The 17,345-nt window shown below is 58.6% G+C and overlaps 1 protein-coding gene across 1 annotated transcript in view; it reads right to left on the bottom strand.

Moving 5' to 3' along the window:
- Nucleotides 1–17,345, bottom strand: part of LOC308200183 (uncharacterized protein) — a 96,712-nt gene that overhangs the window by 37,386 nt on the left and 41,981 nt on the right. The window contains 31 exon segments of the mRNA XM_080605443.1: nucleotides 87–682; nucleotides 928–1,205; nucleotides 1,315–1,598; nucleotides 1,693–1,934; nucleotides 2,339–2,431; nucleotides 2,903–2,986; nucleotides 3,262–3,533; nucleotides 4,059–4,345; nucleotides 4,684–5,064; nucleotides 5,166–5,365; nucleotides 5,526–6,090; nucleotides 6,306–6,901; nucleotides 7,147–7,424; nucleotides 7,534–7,817; nucleotides 7,912–8,153; nucleotides 8,267–8,335; nucleotides 8,457–8,541; nucleotides 8,645–8,901; nucleotides 9,510–9,659; nucleotides 10,505–10,776; nucleotides 11,302–11,588; nucleotides 11,927–12,307; nucleotides 12,409–12,608; nucleotides 12,769–13,333; nucleotides 13,549–14,144; nucleotides 14,390–14,667; nucleotides 14,777–15,060; nucleotides 15,155–15,396; nucleotides 15,801–15,893; nucleotides 16,365–16,448; nucleotides 16,724–16,995. Coding sequence (XP_080461569.1) covers nucleotides 87–682; nucleotides 928–1,205; nucleotides 1,315–1,598; nucleotides 1,693–1,934; nucleotides 2,339–2,431; nucleotides 2,903–2,986; nucleotides 3,262–3,533; nucleotides 4,059–4,345; nucleotides 4,684–5,064; nucleotides 5,166–5,365; nucleotides 5,526–6,090; nucleotides 6,306–6,901; nucleotides 7,147–7,424; nucleotides 7,534–7,817; nucleotides 7,912–8,153; nucleotides 8,267–8,335; nucleotides 8,457–8,541; nucleotides 8,645–8,901; nucleotides 9,510–9,659; nucleotides 10,505–10,776; nucleotides 11,302–11,588; nucleotides 11,927–12,307; nucleotides 12,409–12,608; nucleotides 12,769–13,333; nucleotides 13,549–14,144; nucleotides 14,390–14,667; nucleotides 14,777–15,060; nucleotides 15,155–15,396; nucleotides 15,801–15,893; nucleotides 16,365–16,448; nucleotides 16,724–16,995 — 8,797 coding nt within the window.

Raw genomic sequence — 17,345 nt, 5'->3', positions numbered from 1 at the left:
TCTTCCCTAGTACATGCAAGAACCTACCAAGAAAAGCCAGCCCTGCCTTGCAGACCCACCGTGCTTGTGCCAGCCCAGCTCCTTACCAGCACTTGGCTCCTCTCCTGCTTGACTATTGCAATGCGCTCTCCGTACACCTCGACCAGGACTTCGCGCACGTAGGACACGTGGGGGTTGCCACGATGCTCGTTCTTTGCCTCAACATTGAAGTAGGGCACGGAGCTGTTGGAGCACACTTTGGCCAGCGTGTAGGTGCAGTTCCCCATGAAGTCGTGCGTCACCTTGTCAAAGGTAACGTAGTGAGGATCACCGTGGACGTGGCAGATGCCGTAGGAGTGTTCGAGGCACTCAGGTTTCCCATTCTGCACACCACAGTACTGGCCCGCAGGGCATGAGGCGCTGGAGCACTGGACTTTGCCTCCGCGTGCGGGACACGTGCACTTTGTGGAGCAGGTGTTGTCCGTCCAGAACTCCGAGCCCACCGGGTAGTGCTGCCCATTGTGCCAGCACCCGCACTGCTGGCTGGGCACACATCGGTCGTTGTAGAGCAGGTACCCGCTGTCGCACACACAACCCTCCACGCACGGCAGGCTGCACTTATAGGGTGCTAATGGGTCAACACAGGTCGCAGGGCAGGCTGCAGCACAGGGCTCGTAGTGACTGTTGGCTGGACAGGTGATGGCTGCCAAGGCAAAAGGAGTAGCAGTGAAACCATCGGTAACCCTACACTCAGAATGCCCTCAAAGTAGCCAGGCTCCACCACATGTTTTGGCAACTGTCATCATCACCCCGCTCCCACCAGCTGCTCCCACGTGATGACTTCTGCAGGGAAAGGACCACTAGGGGGATCTGACAGACAAAGGGTGCTCCCTGCCACGGTGGCTAGCCGGCCCAGGGAAACGGGGTGCTTCCCTGCTTCTGACTTACGGCAGAATGTTGCGTTCCTCCACGCAGGGAGCTTGACACCAAGCGCCTGGCAGGCATCCGCATAGGCCTGCAAGCTGTTGCACAGGGCCTCGCCATCCAGCCCCAGCTCACACAGGTCGTAAAGGCAGGTGTCGAAGTAACCGCTGGGACTCAGCACAGCGTGGCACACCTGAAACGGGCTGCTGCTGCCAGTGAGGAGTCCGCAGAAGCGGCTGCTGGCAATGACTTGCTTGTCGGCCTCACTACAGGCTGGCGGGGCGGGCTGTCCGGCTGAGCAGCTGTGGAAAGGCAGGGAGAAGGGCCCCGGGGTTATCTGTGGGCTTCTCCTGGTGCCTCCCCCTCCCCTTGCCCGACGCGTCCCCAGGCCTACGCGGGGGCCACACGCACCTGCTGTCGTTGGACACCTGCCAGCTGTTACCCAGGCTGGTGGAGTCTGGCTCCAGCACCCCGTCCGGGTTCAGGAAATCGTCTGCTGCCATCCCGTTGTAGTTCCCACACATGCCACAAACCTTCTGCCCAAAGGTGCTCGGAAGCGTCACCTCCACCAGATGGTTCCCATCAAACTTCACTCTCAAGCCAAAGTCTGTCGCGACCACAGTGTAGAACCCGCTGGACGAGACCTGCACGCCTGCCGATGGGGTGCAGGGCAGCACCTCTGCCACTCCGTTGACCTGCAAGGACAGAAACCAAGAGAGAGTTGGAGCAACCCGTTTGCAACGTTCTCTGTCCTGACACAGCCCCGACGTTGCTCCCCCCTGCGCTTACCGTCACCACGCCGCCCTTCCCCAGCCTTATGCGCTGGCCATACACATCGACGTCCACGTACTGGACGTAGGACACGCGAGTGTTGCCTCCCCTGTGCTCATTGGCCGCTTCCACGTTGAAGTAGGGCAGCGAGCTGTTGCTCTCACACAGCTTGGACAGGGTGTAGGTGCAGGTGCCCATGAAGTGGTGTATTTGGTTGTCAAACGTGTGGTAGTGAGGGTCTCCTTCCACCACACAGGTCCCTGACAGAGGAAGGACCAGAGGAAACGTTCAGTGATGCACCTCCTGCCACCTCCTCTCCACAGCCCACCCTGCCCAGAACGCTGCAGCCCCTTAACTCGTCTATGCTGTTCTCCGGGAGACAGAGCTAGTGGAAATCTGTGTCAACACTGGACTTTTTGTTACAGTGCCACTCCATATCACTTATACCCCTCAATGCTTCAGGCACTGGTGCCCAGAGCAGTGATCCCACCGTAACAGCTTAGAAAGGGTCCAAGTAGTCAATGTCTGTTACCACAGCAATTGAGTGGCACAAAGAAAGTAACAGCCCCTCCAACGCAAATGCTCCGTTTGTCCTCTAACAGTAGTGAAGACAACTGAAGCAGCTAATAACAACTGCAAAAAAAGGGGTGGAAGGCTCCGATACCTGAGCTTGGCCCAGGTGTGGTTGGTGGCAGTGTGTGTGTAGGCTGTGTTGTGCTGTCTGGCAACGGAGTCGAGGCTGTTGGAGGCAGCGGGCCTACGGATAGGCAGAAGAGGTCTGTGTCAACATGGGAATTTTGTTCCAGGCAGCTGGTCCACCCTGCCCAAACACCCCAACGCCATGACAAGAGAAGCCCAGGGAAGAAAGCACACAGGGATCACTCCTCAAAAAGAGGCACACTACTCCCAGGCTGTGCCACCAGCGTAGCTGGGTGATAAAAGGAGAAGCATAGCCCCTTCCCTACAGCCCCTCTGTCCTTCAAACGGGGGCTTTAAAGGAAAGGACCTGAACAGTTGCCACGAGCAGAAGGTGGGCATGGGACAGGACAGAACCTGAGCACCATGTGGGTCTTGCTGGTGATGGCTACCGTGTTTGCCCAGTGTCCCACACGGCACACCTACATCCCTGGTATGCTCATGGCCAGGTGAGGAGGCCAACCAAGTGAAGGTACTTCAGCCCAGCGCTTACCACAGCCAGTAAAAAAACATGGACAAGAATTAAACATACCTGTGCTTGTCCCAGGTGATGTTGTGTGGGGAGGCTGCGTTGTGGTACCTGGCAAGGGGGTCGAGGTTGGAGGAACTGTTGGACCTACAATGAGAAAGAGGTATAGAAGCTGTGTTTCATAATGGTGATTTCTTCCATGCAGTTATTCCACCCTTCCCAGACAACGAAATACCATGGCAAAAGGAGTGAAGGTCAAGAATGCCACAGTATCCCTGTCACAAGGAGTCTCGCTAAACAAAGTTAGATGCATCCCAGCATGACCAGTATACTGTCCCAACAACATCTGGTGATACACAGAGCAACCCGTGCCGCCCTATTCCTTGAACCCGCACCCCAAACGAGATCAACGGGACACTCACCACAGACAGTGCCATCACTCCAGTCTCCCAGAGCAACACCTGCCTCAGCACAGGCTGCAGCATAGGCACCCAGGGCATTGCAGAGCTGCTCCGTGCTGCCACCCGTGGCACAATGGTCATAGACACAGCTCTCAAAGTACGTCTCGGGTGGCAGAACTGCGTGGCATGGCTGGAACGGGCCACTGGGTTGCGTGAGGATTGCACACTCCTTGTTAGCTGCCTCCTCCGCAGAGGGGGAGCAGGGCGGAGATGGTTCAGGGGTTGTCTCACACCTGCAAAGCAGACAGACATCAGAGACACAGAAGCAGATGGCTGAGGAACCTGTGACCACACCAGCTTGGCAATAGCACCATGCTCATGCCCTGGCCCACCCTCTCCAAGGTCAGGAGCAGCGAGATGCGGTGTGTGGAGTGGGACACAGGGCCCGGCATGGAGGTCACCGAGGGCCCCAGGGCACAGCGCCTACGGGGAGACAGCACCACGCACCCTGACCGTGTGGTGTGGCCCGGGCACTGCCACTAGCAAGCCAGCCTTGAGGACAAAGGGGAACAGCCACATGTCTGGAATCCAGCTGCAGACAGCACATCCCACGGGTGGATGCAGCACAGAGGTGAGACACAAGGGCCACGGGCCTGCTGCTGTGGAGCCTCCATGCGCTCCCTCGCGCTTTCCCGCAACTGCCTCCTGCCCCCCGCCCCTTGCCTGCCGCTACCAACCCTCCCTCCTCGGGCCGCTCACAGCTCCCCTCTCTCATGCTCCCCTTTGCTCGTCATCTACGCGACACAACAAGGACTCACGGCCACTCGTCATCCGGCACCCTCCAGCTGTCTCCAAAGTCATTGATGTGAGGCACGACGACGCCATCGGGTCGTGTGAAGTCGTCCTCTTGTCTCCCGGTGTATGTTCCACACAGCCCACACAGCTTGCCCCAGTGCTTCTCGGACACCCTCACAAGGAGCTCATGGTCCCCGTTGAACTGCACCTGCAGGCCCAGCTTGGTAGAGACTTGCACGTAGGAGCCACTCAGGGAAACGTTCACACCTGGGGCTGGAGAAGCAGGCAGGGAGGCCAGAGCACCGTTGATCTGAACAGGGAGGAGAGCGGGAGACACAAGCATAAAGACGGGCCCTCCGCTGGTGGTGCCAGGGCCCACCGAGTCACAAGCGCTGATGGCATGAGAAACCGCGCCCAGCCCTACGAGAACAGCAGCTACCCCACGGACAGCACACAGAAAGCTCGGGACAGCAGGCAGAAACTCTGTTGCTGCGCCAGCAGTCCTATCTGCCCCACTCAGAGACTCGCTGTGCTCTCGTGTGAGCACGCCAGCAGGTTCAGGCAACATCAAGCTCTTCTGGGGGAACCGTGCTACTAATGGTACTTTGGATATCTGTGTTCCCAGGCCTAAAAGTGAGGGGCGCTTACGTAGACTTCCTTGTTCTTGCGCAGTGCAATGTGGAGGCCATCCACGGACAGTGCCACCGAGTTCAGAGCCGTCCAGCTCTTGCTGCCCCGATGTTCGTTGCGCGTGGTGACGCTGAAGCCGAGGGAGGAGTTGTCACAGGCCGTCACCACTGTGTAGTTGCAGGAGCCCTGGAAGTGGTGAAGCTTCCCATCGAAGGTGCTGTAATGCGGGTCGCCGTAGATGTGGCAGAGAGCTGTGCTGGCCGGGTAACAGCCCCGCTGGCCGTCCTGGATCTTGCAGACCTCCTCCTCACCACAGGACAACACAGAGCAAACCATCTGGCCGTTGGCTTCACATCGGCACTGTCTCGTGCAGTTCTCGTTCACAAAGTGCTCTCCTTCCTGCAGGCAGAGAAACCCGGAGCCCCATCACGTCAGGCAGGGAAGTAGAGGCAAAGCAGTGCCTCGGGAGGGGAGCGAGCCACAACAGGGTTTTCACTCACGCTGTAGTAGTTGCCCTCAAAGAGGCAGCCACAGTTGGCCTCGGGCACGCAGGTGTCTCCGCTGAGGAGGAAGCCAGAGGTGCACGCGCAGCCCTCCATGCAGGGCTTGGAGCAGTTCTGCGGGGCTTGTCGGTCAACGCAGGTGGCAGGACAGCCAGTCATGCAAGGGTCATAGTAGCTGTTGGCAGGGCACCGCAGGGCTGCAACGGGAAGGGGACAGTTAGGACCTGCAAAGCCCGCCAGTAAGGGGCTACCTTCTGGGAAGGGGAAGACCAATGAATCGTTGATCGGTGCTTTGCCAGAGGAACTGGGCACAGGGAGAGGCCCGCTTTCCTCTGCAAATCCAAGGCAGGTACTCACGGCAGAAGGTGGCATTCCTCCAGGGGAGAAGAGTCACGCCGGCTGCCTGGCACGCATCAGCATAGGCCTCCAGGGCACCACACAGGACCTCCTGGCTGCCACTCAGGGCACAAAGGTCATAGGAGCAGGTCTCAAAGTAGCTCTGGGGGTTGATCACGGCATGGCAGCTCTCAAAAGAGCCTGGTCCGGCAGTCAGTATGCCACAGAACTGCTCCGATTGGTAGAGCTTCTCCTCTTCTGCACTGCAGGGTTCCGGGGGGACGGGCACACCGCAAGACGGGTCACCGTCCGGCACCTTCCAGCTCTCCCCCAGCGCATTGGAGTCTGCGGCTTGCTGCCCGTCGGGCATCATGTAATCGTCCTCTCGCCGGCTGTTGAAGTTCCCGCACATGCCGCAGGTCAGGTTGGAGTAGGTGGTGGGCACCCTCACCTCCACCGAGTGGTCGGCGTCGTAGGACACTCTGAGGTTGAAGTCCGTCTCCAGGACGATGTAGCGGCCGCTTGTGCTCACTCTGATGGCACCTCCTGCTGCACTCACCGGCAAGGTCCGGCGCACATCGTTCACCTAGGGCAGACGCACCGCAATGGACCGTGGTCTCTCTGGGGCACTCAGCCCCACGGGACCACGAGCCCCACTCGCACAGACACCCCTGCAGCTTGCCCGGCCATATGTCTGCTGCACTCTGCGGACCCCTCTTCCCTAGTACATGCAAGAACCTACCAAGAAAAGCCAGCCCTGCCTTGCAGACCCACCGTGCTTGTGCCAGCCCAGCTCCTTACCAGCACTTGGCTCCTCTCCTGCTTGACTATTGCAATGCGCTCTCCGTACACCTCGACCAGGACTTCGCGCACGTAGGACACGTGGGGGTTGCCACGATGCTCGTTCTTTGCCTCAACATTGAAGTAGGGCACGGAGCTGTTGGAGCACACTTTGGCCAGCGTGTAGGTGCAGTTCCCCATGAAGTCGTGCGTCACCTTGTCAAAGGTAACGTAGTGAGGGTCACCGTGGACGTGGCAGATGCCGTAGGAGTGTTCGAGGCACTCGGGTTTCCCATTCTGCACACCACAGTACTGGCCCGCAGGGCATGAGGCGCTGGAGCACTGGACTTTGCCTCCCCGTGCGGGACACGTGCACTTTGTGGAGCAGGTGTTGTCCGTCCAGAACTCCGAGCCCACCGGGTAGTGCTGCCCATTGTGCCAGCACCCGCACTGCTGGCTGGGCACACATCGGTCGTTGTAGAGCAGGTACCCGCTGTCGCACACACAACCCTCCACGCACGGCAGGCTGCAGGTGACGGGAGCCATAGGGTCAACACAGGTCGCAGGGCAGGCTGCAGCACAGGGCTCGTAGTGACTGTTGGCTGGACAGGTGATGGCTGCCAAGGCAAAAGGAGTAGCAGTGAAACCATCGGTAACCCTACACTCAGAATGCCCTCAAAGTAGCCAGGCTCCACCACATGTTTTGGCAACTGTCATCATCACCCCGCTCCCACCAGCTGCTCCCACGTGATGCCTTCTGCAGGGAAAGGACCACTAGGGGGATCTGACAGACAAAGGGTGCTCCCTGCCACGGTGGCTAGCCGGCCCAGGGAAACGGGGTGCTTCCCTGCTTCTGACTTACGGCAGAATGTTGCGTTCCTCCACGCAGGGAGCTTGACACCAAGCGCCTGGCAGGCATCCGCATAGGCCTGCAAGCTGTTGCACAGGGCCTCGCCATCCAGCCCCAGCTCACACAGGTCGTAAAGGCAGGTGTCGAAGTAACCGCTGGGACTCAGCACAGCGTGGCACACCTGAAACGGGCTGCTGCTGTCAGTGAGGAGTCCGCAGAAGCGGCTGCTGGCAATGACTTGCTTGTCGGCCTCACTACAGGCTGGCGGGGCGGGCTGTCCGGCTGAGCAGCTGTGGAAAGGCAGGGAGAAGGGCCCCGGGGTTATCTGTGGGCTTCTCCTGGTGCCTCCCCCTCCCCTTGCCCGACGCGTCCCCAGGCCTACGCGGGGGCCACACGCACCTGCTGTCGTTGGACACCTGCCAGCTGTTACCCAGGCTGGTGGAGTCTGGCTCCAGCACCCCGTCCGGGTTCAGGAAATCGTCTGCTGCCATCCCGTTGTAGTTCCCACACATGCCACAAACCTTCTGCCCAAAGGTGCTCGGAAGCGTCACCTCCACCAGATGGTTCCCATCAAACTTCACTCTCAAGCCAAAGTCTGTCGCGACCACAGTGTAGAACCCGCTGGACGAGACCTGCACGCCTGCCGATGGGGTGCAGGGCAGCACCTCTGCCACTCCGTTGACCTGCAAGGACAGAAACCAAGAGAGAGTTGGAGCAACCCGTTTGCAACGTTCTCTGTCCTGACACAGCCCCGACGTTGCTCCCCCCTGCGCTTACCGTCACCACGCCGCCCTTCCCCAGCCTTATGCGCTGGCCATACACATCGATGTCCACGTACTGGACGTAGGACACGCGAGTGTTGCCTCCCCTGTGCTCATTGGCCGCTTCCACGTTGAAGTAGGGCAGCGAGCTGTTGCTCTCACACAGCTTGGACAGGGTGTAGGTGCAGGTGCCCATGAAGTGGTGTATTTGGTTGTCAAACGTGTGGTAGTGAGGGTCTCCTTCCACCACACAGGTCCCTGGCAGAGGAAGGACCAGAGGAAACGTTCAGTGATGCACCTCCTGCCACCTCCTCTCCACAGCCCACCCTGCCCAGAGCGCTGCAGCCCCATGACTCGTCTGCTCCACTCACCTGAGCCTGGCGAGGGTGTTGGTGTCCCAGGCGCTGATGTGCTGGGGACAGGCGTTGTAGTCAAATCGCCTACGAGAGACACAATGGCACATGCAAATCAATCCCCTTGACCAGATCCTCTTCACGGCAGAAACTACATTGACTGCCCCGACAAGCAAGCTGCCCTTTCCCAAGCCGGGTGATGAGGTACCTGGGCAGTATCCTTTTTCAATGGACAGGTCATCCAGTGCCACGTCGCTGCGGAAATCTTCCCCCCATTGTCCCTCGAGGACAATCTAAGGGAAGGGATGGTTTCCAGCATTAGCTCCAGCCACAAACATTGTGTGCCATTTCAAAGCACACTCTGTCTCAGATGGCAGTTAGAGCCTCTGCCCTTACCTGCATGTTTCCTGTGCTGTGCACCGTGACCTCTCCCAAGTGCCATCTGTCCCCGTGGTTCCCAGTTCTTTCCCAAACCAGCACTTGTTCTTTGTCCTTCGTCACGGACACCCGCAGGGCCATTTCTTCAGCCACCCCGTACATGTGGTACCAGAAGCGGAAGCAGTGCGGTCCCGTTGAATTGCACACCGGACTGACCAGCTGAGACACCAAGTACGGGTAATAGTCGCTCCCATGCAGGTAGATGTAGTAGCCGTCTGAAACAAAGTGCCAGCCACACTGTCGCACACCATCAAATCTAGACAAAGCACCCAGGGACAACCCAGGCACAGTCGTGGGAGCACCTCCTGCTGCAGTTCAAGGCAGGCAAAAGGAGGGAAGAGCAAAGAGAGCTCCTTCACTAGCCACAACCGCCCAGCCCCAAGTCTACCTACAAACCGTGCTCCCAGAGGACATGCCAGCTCTATGGTTTGAGCAGGGCAATGGCATCACCTCCGAAGCACCGCCATCACCCTAGCATGGCTCTGCAGCTTTGGGGCCCACTCATCGTTGGCTTCTGGAGAAGCCAGTGTCTCCTAGAAGAGACCCGTTCCTGTTCCCCCAAGACAGTCTGCCATCAAGCTTTGCATTACTTTTCCCCTTGCACGACAGAACCTTGCCTGTCCTGGCAGTACCACAGACTGATTCCACGCCTGAAAAGCTTCCTAAAGGAAGGCTCTGGCCCTGGGGGAGACTGCTACAAACGGCTCTGGATCAAACCCAGGATACATTCGGCCTGTATTTGCTGTTGGAAAACGTTTGTTGCCATCTTCCTAAGGACACCCCTCGGCCTGAATGACCGCCACAAGCTGGCTGCTGCTCCTACCTCCTGTCGTGTGGTCGAAGGAAGGGCCGGTATCTGGCGATGGTGTTGGCCCCTTGTGTCTTATCCAGTCGATGCTGCTGGACTCCTCCTGGACCCACTCACAGAAGTCGACGTCAAATGTGCAGGAGAAATTGCAGGCTGTTGGGGGAGCTGGATACGGTGCAGAAAGGAAAGCAGAGTTTCTAAAGTAAGGGTGGGGCCACCTTTTCCCAGTGTCCTGCAGGGCACACCTACACCCCTGGCGTGCTCATGGCCAGGTGAGGATGGCCACCCAAGTGCAAGTAGGCAGCATCCTGGTGTAGTAGAGAGCAACCCGAGGACAGACAGGCTGAGGAGCAAGGCTGCTCCCAAGACATTGTCCCCATCCCGGGCATTCCCCGGTGTTCATTGGTGAAGACTTCTTCCTCTCTCCCTTCTCTGGGTTCCCCCTTCTTCTCTCCACCTCTACAGGTGGTACCTTGCTATGCCTCCCAGAAGGTCAGGGGCTCTGTCTTGGGCTGGATACTATCAATGATTTCCTACAACTTCAGGGCCATTCTGACTCATCTGTGAAGCAGCACTTCAAGTAAGAGAGGGACAGTCATCAGTAAGGTCTTAGTCATCTTTGATGGGCAGTGGGATGCCATCTCCCAACATCCCTCAAGCAACGTCTGCCTTTCTAATGCCAAAACGCTGATGACACTACACCCTGGACAGGCCACTTCCGTACTAAGGACGAGCAATGCTGTCAAGAACACAAGAACATTATGGGTAGGACACCTCTGGAAGAGAAGACAAGCCTTCCCGGACTGCAAGTCTGGAAAGTATTGTGCACACCCAGCAGATTTCCTGTGGCAATGAGAGGGTCCAGGATCTTAAACCTTAGCCGCAGGACTTAAGGACAAGGAATGTAAAAGAAAAGAACACCCATTATCTCTGACTTTTCGTTCCCACAGAATCTGTGCGGGAGATTGTCACAGCTCAGTCATGAAAACACACCCAAATGGGACACTCACCACAGACAGTGCCATCACTCCAGTCTCCCAGAGCAACACCTGCCTCAGCACAGGCTGCAGCATAGGCACCCAGGGCATTGCAGAGCTGCTCCGTGCTGCCACCCGTGGCACAATGGTCATAGACACAGCTCTCAAAGTACGTCTCGGGTGGCAGAACTGCGTGGCATGGCTGGAACGGGCCACTGGGTTGCGTGAGGATTGCACACTCCTTGTTAGCTGCCTCCTCCGCAGAGGGGGAGCAGGGCGGAGATGGTTCAGGGGTTGTCTCACACCTGCAAAGCAGACAGACATCAGAGACACAGAAGCAGATGGCTGAGGAACCTGTGACCACACCAGCTTGGCAATAGCACCATGCTCATGCCCTGGCCCACCCTCTCCAAGGTCAGGAGCAGCGAGATGCGGTGTGTGGAGTGGGACACAGGGCCTGGCATGGAGGTCACCGAGGGCCCCAGGGCACAGCGCCTACGGGGAGACAGCACCACGCACCCTGACCGTGTGGTGTGGCCCGGGCACTGCCACTAGCAAGCCAGCCTTGAGGACAAAGGGGAACAGCCACATGTCTGGAATCCAGCTGCAGACAGCTCATCCCACGGGTGGATGCAGCACAGAGGTGAGACACAAGGGCCACGGGCCTGCTGCTGTGGAGCCTCCATGCGCTCCCTCGCGCTTTCCCGCAACTGTCTCCTGCCCCCCGCCCCTTGCCTGCCGCTACCAACCCTCCCTCCTCGGGCCGCTCACAGCTCCCCTCTCTCATGCTCCCCTTTGCTCGTCATCTACGCGACACAACAAGGACTCACGGCCACTCGTCATCCGGCACCCTCCAGCTGTCTCCAAAGTCATTGATGTGAGGCACGACGACGCCATCGGGTCGTGTAAAGTCGTCCTCTTGTCTCCCGGTGTATGTTCCACACAGCCCACACAGCTTGCCCCAGTGCTTCTCGGACACCCTCACAAGGAGCTCATGGTCCCCGTTGAACTGCACCTGCAGGCCCAGCTTGGTAGAGACTTGCACGTAGGAGCCACTCAGGGAAACGTTCACACCTGGGGCTGGAGAAGCAGGCAGGGAGGCCAGAGCACCGTTGATCTGAACAGGGAGGAGAGCGGGAGACACAAGCATAAAGACGGGCCCTCCACTGCTGGTGCCAGGGCCCACCGAGTCACAAGCGCTGATGGCATGAGAAACCGCGCCCAGCCCTACGAGAACAGCAGCTACCCCACGGACAGCACACAGAAAGCTCGGGACAGCAGGCAGAAACTCTGTTGCTGCGCCAGCAGTCCTATCTGCCCCACTCAGAGACTCGCTGTGCTCTCGTGTGAGCACGCCAGCAGGTTCAGGCAACATCAAGCTCTTCTGGGGGAACCGTGCTACTAATGGTACTTTGGATATCTGTGTTCCCAGGCCTAAAAGTGAGGGGCGCTTACGTAGACTTCCTTGTTCTTGCGCAGTGCAATGTGGAGGCCTTCCACGGACAGTGCCACCGAGTTCAGAGCCGTCCAGCTCTTGCTGCCCCGATGTTCGTTGCGCGTGGTGACGCTGAAGCCGAGGGAGGAGTTGTCACAGGCCGTCACCACTGTGTAGTTGCAGGAGCCCTGGAAGTGGTGAAGCTTCCCATCGAAGGTGCTGTAATGCGGGTCGCCATAGATGTGGCAGAGAGCTGTGCTGGCCGGGTAACAGCCCCGCTGGCCGTCCTGGATCTTGCAGACCTCCTCCTCACCACAGGACAACACAGAGCAAACCATCTGGCCGTTGGCTTCACATCGGCACTGTCTCGTGCAGTTCTCGTTCACAAAGTGCTCTCCTTCCTGCAGGCAGAGAAACCCGGAGCCCCATCACGTCAGGCAGGGAAGTAGAGGCAAAGCAGTGCCTCGGGAGGGGAGCGAGCCACAACAGGGTTTTCACTCACGCTGTAGTAGTTGCCCTCAAAGAGGCAGCCACAGTTGGCCTCGGGCACGCAGGTGTCTCCGCTGAGGAGGAAGCCAGAGGTGCACGCGCAGCCCTCCATGCAGGGCTTGGAGCAGTTCTGCGGGGCTTGTCGGTCAACGCAGGTGGCAGGACAGCCAGTCATGCAAGGGTCATAGTAGCTGTTGGCAGGGCACCGCAGGGCTGCAACGGGAAGGGGACAGTTAGGACCTGCAAAGCCCGCCAGTAAGGGGCTACCTTCTGGGAAGGGGAAGACCAATGAATCGTTGATCGGTGCTTTGCCAGAGGTACTGGGCACAGGGAGAGGCCCGCTTTCCTCTGCAAATCCAAGGCAGGTACTCACGGCAGAAGGTGGCATTCCTCCAGGGGAGAAGAGTCACGCCGGCTGCCTGGCACGCATCAGCATAGGCCTCCAGGGCACCACACAGGACCTCCTGGCTGCCACTCAGGGCACAAAGGTCATAGGAGCAGGTCTCAAAGTAGCTCTGGGGGTTGATCACGGCATGGCAGCTCTCAAAAGAGCCTGGTCCGGCAGTCAGTATGCCACAGAACTGCTCCGATTGGTAGAGCTTCTCCTCTTCTGCACTGCAGGGTTCCGGGGGGACGGGCACACCGCAAGAGGGGTCACCGTCCGGCACCTTCCAGCTCTCCCCCAGCGCATTGGAGTCTGCGGCTTGCTGCCCGTCGGGCATCATGTAATCGTCCTCTCGCCGGCTGTTGAAGTTCCCGCACATGCCGCAGGTCAGGTTGGAGTAGGTGGTGGGCACCCTCACCTCCACCGAGTGGTCGGCGTCGTAGGACACTCTGAGGTTGAAGTCCGTCTCCAGGACGATGTAGCGGCCGCTTGTGCTCACTCTGATGGCACCTCCTGCTGCACTCACCGGCAAGGTCCGGCGCACATCGTTCACCTAGGGCAGACGCACCGCAATGGACCGTGGTCTCTCTGGGGCACTCAGCCCCACGGGACCACGAGCCCCACTCGCACAGACACCCCTGCAGCTTGCCCGGCCATATGTCTGCTGCACTCTGCGGACCCCTCTTCCCTAGTACATGCAAGAACCTACCAAGAAAAGCCAGCCCTGCCTTGCAGACCCACCGTGCTTGTGCCAGCCCAGCTCCTTACCAGCACTTGGCTCCTCTCCTGCTTGACTATTGCAATGCGCTCTCCGTACACCTCGACCAGGACTTCGCGCACGTAGGACACGTGGGGGTTGCCACGATGCTCGTTCTTTGCCTCAACATTGAAGTAGGGCACGGAGCTGTTGGAGCACACTTTGGCCAGCGTGTAGGTGCAGTTCCCCATGAAGTCGTGCGTCACCTTGTCAAAGGTAACGTAGTGAGGGTCACCGTGGACGTGGCAGATGCCGTAGGAGTGTTCGAGGCACTCGGGTTTCCCATTCTGCACACCACAGTACTGGCCCGCAGGGCATGAGGCGCTGGAGCACTGGACTTTGCCTCCCCGTGCAGGACACGTGCACTTTGTGGAGCAGGTGTTGTCCGTCCAGAACTCCGAGCCCACCGGGTAGTGCTGCCCATTGTGCCAGCACCCGCACTGCTGGCTGGGCACACATCGGTCGTTGTAGAGCAGGTACCCGCTGTCGCACACACAACCCTCCACGCACGGCAGGCTGCACTTATAGGGTGCTAATGGGTCAACACAGGTCGCAGGGCAGGCTGCAGCACAGGGCTCGTAGTGACTGTTGGCTGGACAGGTGATGGCTGCCAAGGCAAAAGGAGTAGCAGTGAAACCATCGGTAACCCTACACTCAGAATGCCCTCAAAGTAGCCAGGCTCCACCACATGTTTTGGCAACTGTCATCATCACCCCGCTCCCACCAGCTGCTCCCACGTGATGACTTCTGCAGGGAAAGGACCACTAGGGGGATCTGACAGACAAAGGGTGCTCCCTGCCACGGTGGCTAGCCGGCCCAGGGAAACGGGGTGCTTCCCTGCTTCTGACTTACGGCAGAATGTTGCGTTCCTCCACGCAGGGAGCTTGACACCAAGCGCCTGGCAGGCATCCGCATAGGCCTGCAAGCTGTTGCACAGGGCCTCGCCATCCAGCCCCAGCTCACACAGGTCGTAAAGGCAGGTGTCGAAGTAACCGCTGGGACTCAGCACAGCGTGGCACACCTGAAACGGGCTGCTGCTGTCAGTGAGGAGTCCGCAGAAGCGGCTGCTGGCAATGACTTGCTTGTCGGCCTCACTACAGGCTGGCGGGGCGGGCTGTCCGGCTGAGCAGCTGTGGAAAGGCAGGGAGAAGGGCCCCGGGGTTATCTGTGGGCTTCTCCTGGTGCCTCCCCCTCCCCTTGCCCGACGCGTCCCCAGGCCTACGCGGGGGCCACACGCACCTGCTGTCGTTGGACACCTGCCAGCTGTTACCCAGGCTGGTGGAGTCTGGCTCCAGCACCCCGTCCGGGTTCAGGAAATCGTCTGCTGCCATCCCGTTGTAGTTCCCACACATGCCACAAACCTTCTGCCCAAAGGTGCTCGGAAGCGTCACCTCCACCAGATGGTTCCCATCAAACTTCACTCTCAAGCCAAAGTCTGTCGCGACCACAGTGTAGAACCCGCTGGATGAGACCTGCACGCCTGCCGATGGGGTGCAGGGCAGCACCTCTGCCACTCCGTTGACCTGCAAGGACAGAAACCAAGAGAGAGTTGGAGCAACCCGTTTGCAACGTTCTCTGTCCTGACACAGCCCCGACGTTGCTCCCCCCTGCGCTTACCGTCACCACGCCGCCCTTCCCCAGCCTTATGCGCTGGCCATACACATTGATGTCCACGTACTGGACGTAGGACACGCGAGTGTTGCCTCCCCTGTGCTCATTGGCCGCTTCCACGTTGAAGTAGGGCAGCGAGCTGTTGCTCTCACACAGCTTGGACAGGGTGTAGGTGCAGGTGCCCATGAAGTGGTGTATTTGGTTGTCAAACGTGTGGTAGTGAGGGTCTCCTTCCACCACACAGGTCCCTGACAGAGGAAGGACCAGAGGAAACGTTCAGTGATGCACCTCCTGCCACCTCCTCTCCACAGCCCACCCTGCCCAGAACGCTGCAGCCCCTTAACTCGTCTATGCTGTTCTCCGGGAGACAGAGCTAGTGGAAATCTGTGTCAACACTGGACTTTTTGTTACAGTGCCACTCCATATCACTTATACCCCTCAATGCTTCAGGCACTGGTGCCCAGAGCAGTGATCCCACCGTAACAGCTTAGAAAGGGTCCAAGTAGTCAATGTCTGTTACCACAGCAATTGAGTGGCACAAAGAAAGTAACAGCCCCTCCAACGCAAATGCTCCGTTTGTCCTCTAACAGTAGTGAAGACAACTGAAGCAGCTAATAACAACTGCAAAAAAGGGGGTGGAAGGCTCCGATACCTGAGCTTGGCCCAGGTGTGGTTGGTGGCAGTGTGTGTGTAGGCTGTGTTGTGCTGTCTGGCAACGGAGTCGAGGCTGTTGGAGGCAGCGGGCCTACGGATAGGCAGAAGAGGTCTGTGTCAACATGGGAATTTTGTTCCAGGCAGCTGGTCCACCCTGCCCAAACACCCCAACGCCATGACAAGAGAAGCCCAGGGAAGAAAGCACACAGGGATCACTCCTCAAAAAGAGGCACACTACTCCCAGGCTGTGCCACCAGCGTAGCTGGGTGATAAAAGGAGAAGCATAGCCCCTTCCCTACAGCCCCTCTGTCCTTCAAACGGGGGCTTTAAAGGAAAGGACCTGAACAGTTGCCACGAGCAGAAGGTGGGCATGGGACAGGACAGAACCTGAGCACCATGTGGGTCTTGCTGGTGATGGCTACCGTGTTTGCCCAGTGTCCCACACGGCACACCTACATCCCTGGTATGCTCATGGCCAGGTGAGGAGGCCAACCAAGTGAAGGTACTTCAGCCCAGCGCTTACCACAGCCAGTAAAAAAACATGGACAAGAATTAAACATACCTGTGCTTGTCCCAGGTGATGTTGTGTGGGGAGGCTGCGTTGTGGTACCTGGCAAGGGGGTCGAGGTTGGAGGAACTGTTGGACCTACAATGAGAAAGAGGTATAGAAGCTGTGTTTCATAATGGTGATTTCTTCCATGCAGTTATTCCACCCTTCCCAGACAACGAAATACCATGGCAAAAGGAGTGAAGGTCAAGAATGCCACAGTATCCCTGTCACAAGGAGTCTCGCTAAACAAAGTTAGATGCATCCCAGCATGACCAGTATACTGTCCCAACAACATCTGGTGATACACAGAGCAACCCGTGCCGCCCTATTCCTTGAACCCGCACCCCAAACGAGATCAACGGGACACTCACCACAGACAGTGCCATCACTCCAGTCTCCCAGAGCAACACCTGCCTCAGCACAGGCTGCAGCATAGGCACCCAGGGCATTGCAGAGCTGCTCCGTGCTGCCACCCGTGGCACAATGGTCATAGACACAGCTCTCAAAGTACGTCTCGGGTGGCAGAACTGCGTGGCATGGCTGGAACGGGCCACTGGGTTGCGTGAGGATTGCACACTCCTTGTTAGCTGCCTCCTCCGCAGAGGGGGAGCAGGGCGGAGATGGTTCAGGGGTTGTCTCACACCTGCAAAGCAGACAGACATCAGAGACACAGAAGCAGATGGCTGAGGAACCTGTGACCACACCAGCTTGGCAATAGCACCATGCTCATGCCCTGGCCCACCCTCTCCAAGGTCAGGAGCAGCGAGATGCGGTGTGTGGAGTGGGACACAGGGCCCGGCATGGAGGTCACCGAGGGCCCCAGGGCACAGCGCCTACGGGGAGACAGCACCACGCACCCTGACCGTGTGGTGTGGCCCGGGCACTGCCACTAGCAAGCCAGCCTTGAGGACAAAGGGGAACAGCCACATGTCTGGAATCCAGCTGCAGACAGCACATCCCACGGGTGGATGCAGCACAGAGGTGAGACACAAG

The sequence above is a fragment of the Anser brachyrhynchus genome, assembly GCF_964034855.1.
Source record: "Anser brachyrhynchus genome assembly, chromosome: 9".
Lineage (NCBI taxonomy): Eukaryota > Metazoa > Chordata > Aves > Anseriformes > Anatidae > Anser > Anser brachyrhynchus.
Note: the sequence above shows the minus strand (reverse complement) of the source record. Positions and strands in the feature narration are given on the sequence as shown.